The 10,163-nt window shown below is 36.2% G+C and overlaps 1 protein-coding gene across 1 annotated transcript in view; it reads right to left on the bottom strand.

The window, feature by feature from the left end:
* Window positions 1-1,193: 1,193 nt before the first annotated feature.
* Window positions 1,194-10,163, bottom strand: part of LOC116076288 (vomeronasal type-2 receptor 116-like) — a 36,886-nt gene continuing 27,916 nt past the window's right edge. The window contains exons 5-6 of the mRNA XM_031349992.1: window positions 8,948-9,071; window positions 1,194-2,122 (exon numbers count right to left, since the gene is read on the bottom strand). Coding sequence (XP_031205852.1) covers window positions 1,194-2,122; window positions 8,948-9,071 — 1,053 coding nt within the window. The remainder of the gene's footprint in view (window positions 2,123-8,947; window positions 9,072-10,163) is intronic.

Raw genomic sequence — 10,163 nt, 5'->3', positions numbered from 1 at the left:
ACATTTGACTAGATATTGAAGGAAAGGCTGACAAGTAACAGATGCAACTGAAAATTGATCCCATTGGCAGGCACACAGCCCTTACCCTTTTGCTGACACTATGGTGTTCTTGTAGACAGGATCCTAGCATGGCTGTCCTCTGAGAGGCTTTACCATGGACTTACTGAGACAGAGATACTTATAGCCAAACATTAGACTGAGTGCAGGGACTGCTATGAAAGAGTTAGGGAAGGACTGAAGGAATTTAAGGGGATGGCAATTGCACAGGAAGACAAAAAGTGTCAAGTACCCTGACCTGACAGCTCACAGAGACTAAACCACCAACCAAATAGCATATACTGGCTGGTCTGAGGACACTGGCACATATATATCAGAGGGTTGAATGTCTTCCTAGCCCCAGAGGGAGGTGATACTCAGAATCCTATAAAGACTTGATGACCCAGAAAAGGGTCATGCCCTCCAGTGGGGCAGTACCATCTCAGAGGCAAAAGGGAGGGAGATGGGATGAAGAACTCTGGGAGAGGCAACCAGGAGGGGGAGCAACATATATGAATAAATAAAATAATTATTTTTTTAAAAGAAAGAAAATGAAACAGAAGTATTTGAAAATGTGAAATGCAGTACTAATACTGGGATAGAAATCTTAATTTTGCAGCCACAGTGTATGCAATTCATCACATCTGAAAAGATCAGAAGTTAACACCATCAGAAAAACACCTCATTGTCAGGACAGTGAGAACTGCAGCTGGTCTCTAAGTAAAAAATGGAAAAATACAAAACCCACTAGTTAAACTTACTAACGTAAATCAGGAATAAAAATTATAGGAAAAGACTCAGAATTATCATATGATTTCATGCACATAGAATCATGATTCCAAAATGTAACAGATTTCAACAGAAAAAAAATTGTTAGTAAAAACAATGAAAGCAATCATATCTCAAACTATAATATTTTCAAAAGATTTATTACACGTGTTTACTTATTTTGAGACCTGGATAAACACTAGTTCAGCTTCAAAAAGTTGGTTTCTTACTTCATGTGATTCCAGAGGAGCAAGTTTAGAATATAAGACTTGGTAAGAAGAATATATACCCACAAAGCTATTATTGGTATGCCATATTATATCCTTATATATGACAACTGGAGTGACAGACAACTAGCAATATTCAGTTTAGTCGAGGAATCATATGAACTATGTTTTAAGTAAATTTTTGCTCCTTTGATGTCTTTTACTCCTGATTTGATGAAGTGTGTTTTTCTCTGACCTGAACAAAATAATGTAGCACTTAGGAACAAAGATTAGGCTTAGAAGGCTTGCACTGGAAGCCAAGATGGAGAAAATTTCCATAATCAACATGGCCTTCCCTGTGGTGCTGTGGTAGACAGGGAGGAAGGTGACCCAGACACTGCAGAACACCAACATGCTGAAAGCCAGGAACTTGGCTTCATTAAATATGTCAGGCAGATTCCTGGACAAGAAAGCCAGGAAGTAGCTACTAAAGGCCAAGACTCCCAAGTAGGCCAAAGTGCCATAGAAGGCAAGAGTTGAACCCTTGTTGCATAGAATGATGATGTGTCCATGTTCAGAGTGAGCATCCATCTCAACGAATGGAGGAGATGTAACCAGCCATACACCAGAAAAAAGAACTTGCATCAGGGTACAAACTGGAATGATGAAATTCAGGACCCGTGATATCAGCAACCATCTTGTCTTTCTTCCTGGAGCAGTAATCTGAAAGGCCATAACAACAGTGATGGTTTTGGCCAACACACTAGATAGAGCCACTGTAAATAGGAGTCTAAATACGTTCTGCTGAAGGATACATGTGGCTGTGTTTGGAAAGCCAATGAAGAACAAAGGACAGAGGAAACAGAGGGTAAGAGTGACGAGCAGGATGTAACTGAGAGATCTATTATTGGCCTTCACAATTGGAGTGTTTCTGTGGTTTACAAAGACCCCAAACACAAGGGCTGTGAGTCCAGAGAATCCCACAGACATGATTGTGAGTCCCATCCCTGAGGGTTCATTATAGGACAGAAATGTCACAGTTTTCTTGAGGCAGTGTCTCTTCTCTGCATTTGCATAATGAGTTTCTGGACACTTCACACACTGATCCATATCTGGGGGTAATGGAATTTGGTCATGAGTGCATGGTCGAGTTTTCCCTTTACCCTGACATCTTTTACAGTTAAAAGTCACTGGATTGTTATTGTAACCATGTTCACTTGTTATTTTAGGTATAAATAAATATTCTAAGGTGAATGATCACAGGATAAGGTCTATACTCCTTTTATAAAACCCTATTAGCAAAAGCAAATTACAGAGGAAAGGCTATTTTTTTTTCACATTACACCTTATAAATAGATCACTGAGGAAGCCAGGCAGAAACTCAAGGTAGGATATGCAGGCAAGAGCTGTAGCTGAGTCCTTGGGGGTGAGGTTTTACATAACCTTCCTGTACTGCAACGTTAACCTGCTTTATTATGCAGCTCAGGATCACCTCTCAGGTTGCACCACACATAGTGCAGTAGTCCACAGGAATCACTAACCACAAATATGACCAAGAGGCTTGCCCACATGCCAGTTTTTGAAGGTATTTTTTAACTGTGATTTCTTTTTGTCATTTAAATCTAGATTGCATCAAGCTGACATTAAACACATCTAGGACACCACATTCCAAAAGCTCACTCATTTTAGTTGTGTCTTCAACCATTCCCACGTTTTTCTGTCTTTTTACCAAAGCATTTTGTCTATATTTTTGTAATATAGTTGACATACTTTTCAGTCATAAGAATACAAAATTACACAGCAAAAATTAATTCAGTCCTTACACCAGTTCTTATAAAATATTTCTTAATTTCAAAATGATTGTGTGAATTCAATTTTAAGGAATCTATTGTTGACTTTTTTTTTTTTTGTAAAATGATGGTGGTCTCAGATGTATGACTTTATCTTTATTTATAAATTTCTTTTGTTTTGAAAAATCTTCATTCTTGTACTGATCTTGATTGGATACCACTAAATATTTTTTCAAAGTTCTTACATCTATTTGCACCCCTTTCATTGTTTTGGCAGGAAGATATCACAGATGCTAGTGTGAATATGTAGATGTCAGAGGAAAGCAAACAGGACTTAATTCTCTCACCTACTGTACTCTTCTGCAATCAAATTCAGGCCAGTGTTCTGGAATGTAAGTTCCTTTACATATTAAGTCAACTTCATAGCTATTAAATTACTAAAGTATAAGAAAACTTCAAGAGTAAAGGATTTTTTCATAAACCTACTTAATAGCTAAATGTAGGTTTTTTCTTTGCTCTTCTAGATTTGAAAGACCTGTGAATCAAAGTCCAAAGTAAAGAAAATATATATCCCTGGTGTTGTTTAATTTCAAGTTTCACGTTGGGTATAACTTTCAACATTTTTGTAAAGTTTTCAGTTTTAAAACCTGTTTTAGATTTACGTTTCAGCTTCTTTTTCTGGACAACTTTACTTTTATTTATCTTGTTTATCCTTTATTACACATTACTCTCCCAATAGTTAATACTTTCTTAGTATGTCTTTTAATGCTAATGTCACATTATTATATTATTCTAGTCTTTTCCATTTTTAGTTTCTTTTTGTAGCTGAGTCATGTTAGCTTCTCATGAGTATATTGTATAGAAAATGCCAATTCATTCATTAATGGCAATTGAACTATAAGACATTTACTTTGTAAAAGATTTAAGATTTGTCTTGAAATATAGGTTTAACATATTCTACCATAATAATGTATTTCATCAGTAATTTATGTTTTGAGTATTCTACATACTTATAGCTGTCTTTTTGAAATAATAAAACTTGAGATTGGTATATATATATATATATATATATATATATATATATATATATATATATATATAGGTTCTTCATTCCATTTCATCCTTCCAAATAAACATATCTCTGTAGTCAAAACCTTATTCTATAGTGATGAAAGTATTGTGAGGTAACCTGTAATATGCTCCTTCTATATCCACATCAAACTCATAAATGTACTTACTATATTTTTAGTCTTCATAGAGTAATTGTAGTCAACTTAACAGTTTGGTAGGGCCAGGCAGTGGTGATGCATGCTTTTAATCTCAGCACTTGGGAGACAGAGACAGGAGGATTTCTGAGTCCAAGGCCAGTCTGTTCTACACAGTGAGTTCCAAGACAAACAAGGCTATACAGAAAAACCCTCTCTCCAAAAACAAACAAAAACAAAAAAAACAAAAAAACAAAACAAACAAACAAACAAAACATTTTGGTAGGCTCTCTGTTCACTCTCAATGTGTTCCACAGAAACAACATAAGTCTACTTTGTTTATTGTGAAATAATGAAAATTAACAAATAAAAAAATAAAATTATCATGTCCCTTTCAGAAATGATAGACTTTTAATGCTAGGAATATATGGAAAATAAAATTTATTTTATGCAAAATACTGAATGATATTCTTTTTTCTTTCAATGATAATGTTAGGAAACCCTCTCTAGTTACCTCTCTTATTCATCATGGAGAGACACAAGGCTTATTCTACCCCTGCTGATAAGATTTTCCTTTTGACCCTCTTATGTTTACTGAACTTTTTATGACAGTTTCCCAAGTTTACCCAAGTTTTCCTGGAACTAAGTGTGCTTCATTTCTATGTACAGTGATGTGATCCCAGGTGTGTGCAACAGAGTTTGGAATATTTACTTCAACAACATTAGATGCACCCAACTAATGGTGCAACTAAAGGTGATCATGTGACAGGTTCTCCTTTTAAAAGTTCTCAGAGGACTTTCTCCGCATTTATATTTTCTTTGTAACAGTTTTAATTCACTATTGGCATTTGGGAATTAATGAGCTAATAATTAATATCATATAGTATAAACTTTGAGAACACTGTCAGTGTTTTCACAGTTATAATAAATATTTCAGATGTTATATTTTAAGTTCACTAGTAGATATGCAAATATTAAATTTTAAAGTATTAATTATTTTTAATTTTTAAAAGCATAATTATTATTAATTATGAAAGTATATGACTAAGTTTATAAAATGCTATAAAAAAATATGGCTTTTGTTTTCAGTTGCATTCCATAAATCTCTGCATGTCTTCTGTCTTTCAAACTGTTCACATTAATTTAAGTTTATTGTATAACCCATAGTTCACATGCATTCATTGTTCTGATGAAGACTTGGCAGCAAAATCTTATAATAGAGTTAATTTAGAAACCTAATAATTCTTTACAACAAAGACAAAACAAAGAAATAAATCCCACTGGGATCAGGTAAATTCTTTAAAAGTACCATGACCCCAAAAGAAATAGAAGCAGTTATCAAAAGCCTCCCAACCTAAAAAGGCCAAGGGTCATATTGTTTGAGTGCAGCATTCTACCTGACCTTAAAGAAAAGCTAATACCAATACTCAAATTTCCCATAAAATAGAAACACAGGGTACACTGAGAAACTCATTATATGAAGCCACAGGCACCCTGATACATATACCAAACAAACAACAAAAGAAGAGAAGTTCAGAGTAATTTCTCCTATGAACATTTATGTAAAATTAATCAATAAAATACTTGTAAACCAATTCCAGCAACACATCAAAAATATCATCCACCATAAATCAGTAAGTTTCATCCCCGGAATGGAGAGAAATTTAAACAAATTCCATTAAAATCAGGGGCAAGACATGGTTGCCTATTGTCTATAAAATGTAATGCTCTAGCAAGAGCAATAAGACAGCTAAAGGAGTTCAAGGTAAAACAAACTGAAAAGACAGAAGTCAACATATTGCTATTTGCAATAGTTTACAACTGACAAACCCATTCAACAAAATGGCTAGGTACAAAATTAACTCAAAGAAATCAGCAACCCTACTTTATACAAATGATAAATGAGTAGAGAATGAAATGAGAAAAACGACACCCTTTAAAATAGCCAGAAGTAATAAAAATTAACTTGTAGTAAATCTAACAAAGCCTGGGAAAGCTCTGCATGACAAGAACTTTAAGTTCCTGAAGATGTAAATTGAACAGGCTATCAAGAAGATGGAAAGATCTCCCATGCTCATGGATAGATAGGGTTAACATAGTGAAAATGACCACCTTACCCAAAGCAATCTACAGGTTCAGTGCAATCCCCATCAAAATACCATTACATTTCTAGAGACTGTGAAACGGAAACTTTTAATTTCATATGAAAAGAAAAGGAAAAACAAAACAATACCAAACAATTAAAAACTTGGAGAAGAATCACCATTTCTGACTTCAAGGTGTACTAAAGAAGAATAGCAATAAAGCTGCATAGTATTAATACAGAAGCAGACAGGATGATCAAAGGAGTCAAATCAAAATCAGAAGTAAATATAAATACCTATGGACACGTGACATTTGATAAAGAAGCCAAAGCCAAGCAATGGATAAAAGAAACCATCTTCAAGAAATGGTGCCAATCTAACTGAATGTTTACACAGACATTCAAAAGAATACACAAAAATCCATATTTATCACCCTGCACAAAATTCGAGTCTAAGTCAATCAAGGACCTCAACATAAAATCAGATACACAAAATCTTACAGAATAGAAAATGGTAAATAGCCTTGGATACACTTGTACAAGAGACAATTTCCTAAACAGAACACCAATAGTTTATACTCGAAGATCAACAATTTGAAAATGAGACCTCATGAAACTGAAAAGCTTCAATAAGGCAAAGGACACCATCAATAGGACATAATGGCAGCCTAAAGATTGGGAAAGGATTTTCACCAACCCTAAATGTGACAGAGGGCAAATATCCAAAATTTGTTTAGAATTTGAAAAGTTAGAATGCAAAAAAAAAAAATTAACACAATTAAAATTGGGTACAGAGCTAAATAGAGAATTCCCAACAGAGGAATCTCAAATGGCTAAGAAGCACTTAAAGAAATGTTCAAAGTCCTTAGTCATCAGGAAAATGCAAATCAAAACAACTATTAGGTTCCATCTTATACCTATAAGAATGGCTAAGATCAAAAACTCAAGCAATCTTTCATTAAGCTTAGGATGTTAGGCAAGGAAAACACTCTTCCATTCTTGTGGGAGAGAAAACTTGTACAGCCACTTTGGGATTCAATTTGGTAGTTTATTGGAAAACTGGCACTTGAGTTCTAACTCAAGACACAGCTATAGCACACCTGGACATATACCCAAAGGACACTCCAACATCCCACAAAGGCATTTGCTCAACTATGTCCATAGCACCTTTATTTGCAAAAGCCAGAAACTGGAAACAATCTAGATGTCCTTCACCTAAATAATGGATAATGTGGGACATCTACACAACAGACTGCTATTCAGCTATTAAAAACAATGATATCATGAAATTTGCAGGAAAATGGATGGATCTTGAGAATATTGTCCTGAGTGAAGTAACCCAGTCCAAAAAAAAACATGAATCATATGTACATACTTACAAATGGGTAGTAGCCATAAAATATAGGATGTTCATGCAATATTCCACAGACCCAAATAAGCTAAACAAGAAGGAAAGCACAAGTTAGGAAGCTTCAGTCTCACTTAGAAGGGGAGAAGAAATCAGGAGAGGTGTATGTATGAGAGAAGGTAATGAGGGGACTCAAGATTACATGTGGGGAGGGACAGGTGAGATGGTGAGATGGCCAGACAGCCATGATAATGAATGGAAATCATCAACTGACAGGGGTAGGGATATAGTGGGACAACTCCATTATATGACAGATACTAGGGAGAAGGGAGGTGACCAAGAATAAGTAGGGGTAACCTTAGCTGTGACTCACAGCATTGGGGATATGGAATATGAAGAGGCCACCTCCTATAGGTAGACAGGAACCCAGTGGAGCAATAGTGATGGCAACCTACCCACAAAACCTTAGACCCAGATTGCATCCTATCTACAAGAAATGCAGGGAGAGTGATGGAGAAAAGACTGAAGAAGAAATGTCCACTCAACGACTGCCCCAACTTGAGACCCATCTCATGGGTAAGTACCAATCCATGACACTGTTCATACTCTGCCATGCTTGCAGACCAAATTTTAAATTGATTGTATTCTGAGAGGCTCCACTCAGCAGCTGACTCAAACAGATGCAGATACCCACAGTGAAACTGTGGTTGCAATTAGGGAACTCTTATGGAAGTATAGGAGGAAAGATTGTGGGATGAAGTAGATAGGAATTCCACAGCAAGACCAACAGAAACAACTAACCTGGACCCTTGGACCTCTCAGAGACTGAACCACCAACCAAAGAGCACACAGGAGCTGGACCTAGCCCCCCCCACACATGTAACAAATGTGCATCCTGGTTTACATGTGAGTCCATCAGATGTGCAGCTTTGTCCATATGTGGGTCCTGAAGAAATGGTGCATGAGATCTCCCAAAAGCTGTTGTGAGACATATGTTCTTCTAGTTGGGCTCCCTTGTCTTGCCTCAGTGGGAAAGGATGTGCCTAGACCCACTGAGACTTGATGTGTCAGGATGGAGTGATACTCAGAGAAGCCTCTGGTATAGGTGAAGCCTGCCTATAAGTGAAGGAGACAGGAAATGGTGGGAAGGACTGAGGAAAGGGTTGATCAGAAGAGGTGAAGTAAGCAAGATATGAAGCAAATAAATAGAATTAAGAATATAGTTTCAAGATTATGAAGACTTAATACTCAGAATATGGTCAATTAAATTCTATGCTGGAATGGAACATTCATCTCCACTGTAAGGAAGTGATTTCTTGAAGCAACAATGCCTATAATGTATCAAAAATGTGGATCATTCATATGTGTTATTTTAAAAGAAAATGTACGGAAAATTTTAAATTGCTAAACTTAAGTAAAGGAATGGCCATGTGGCTCTCTTTCCTAATTTTTTCCTGTAGCTTATCTTTGTCAGAACACTGTGGAAATCCTGTGAGAAGCTTGTCATTCACCTGTCTCATTGGAAATCTCATTGTCTGGGCAGGGAGTGCAGTCAAAGCAACAGGCAAGCTTGTTCTCCAGGACAACTTTCCTGAATCCAGGATTGCAACTCTCACTGCATACAGACTGAGGGGTCTGAAAAATGTTTAAAACAAGATACAAAATATTAACATATTAATCAATGCCCAAGGAAAGGATGTTTTTTTACAATACAGATCAGTTATTAATTAAATTATATATGTTAAAATGTAGGTATTAGCTGTTATTCCATATTTCTATGTAGCATGATATACAAAGTACATTTTTTAAGCTAGATCTTAAGACTATGAAACTCTGTAAGATCTGTACAGAGTTTTGAAGATAGAGCCAAGAAGATGTAAGTTAGGTTGCTGTGGAAATGTCTAAGAAAGAAGTAGAGGCTCACAGCCACCCATTGAACTGAGCACAGGGTCCCCAAATGAAGGAGCTAGGGAAAGGACCCAAGAAGCTGAAGGGTTTGCAGCCCCTTAGGACAAACAACAATATGAACTAACTAGTACCCTCAGAGCTCCCAGGGACTAAACCACCAACTAAGGGGTACACATGGTGGGACTGATTGCTCCAGCAGCATATGTATAGCAGAGGATGGCCAAGTTGGTCATCAATGGGAGGAGAGGCCCTTGGCCCTGTGAAGGTTCTATGCCCCAGTGTAGGGGAATGCCAGGGCCAGTAAGCAGGAGAAGGTGGGGTGGCAAGCAGGGGGAGGAGGGAGGAAACAGGAGTTTGTTCTTGTTGTTTTTTGGGTTTTGTTTTTTTGTTTTTTTTTTTTTTGTTTTTGAGGGGAAACTGAGAAACATGACATGTAAATAAAGAAAATATCTAATAAAAGAAGAAAAAAAAGGCAAGAAACAAAAAAGAAATGTTAGACCAGACTGATCCTTGAGATTCCTGGCTGCACAAATGAGAAGATTTATCTTACATTGTGTCTCTCAGTCATCACAGTATTAATTAATGTCACCATAAGGACAAATGTTTGGCATTTCTGAGAAGTATTTCCTGCTTTATTTTTTCTTTTTTAAATAGGAATAAAAATGGAAAAGAAATTTGGTCAGCAGCAGCCATTACTCTCTTATTCCTGATTTTGGAGAAAATCTTCCTGATTTACTAAAATCAGTGCTGTCATGATTCCCTGACATGATGAATTTCATCTTCAATCTGTAATAGTAAAAAAAAAAAATCCTTCTTTCC

The sequence above is a fragment of the Mastomys coucha genome, unplaced genomic scaffold, assembly GCF_008632895.1.
Source record: "Mastomys coucha isolate ucsf_1 unplaced genomic scaffold, UCSF_Mcou_1 pScaffold4, whole genome shotgun sequence".
Taxonomy (NCBI): Eukaryota; Metazoa; Chordata; class Mammalia; order Rodentia; family Muridae; genus Mastomys; species Mastomys coucha.
Note: the sequence above shows the minus strand (reverse complement) of the source record. Positions and strands in the feature narration are given on the sequence as shown.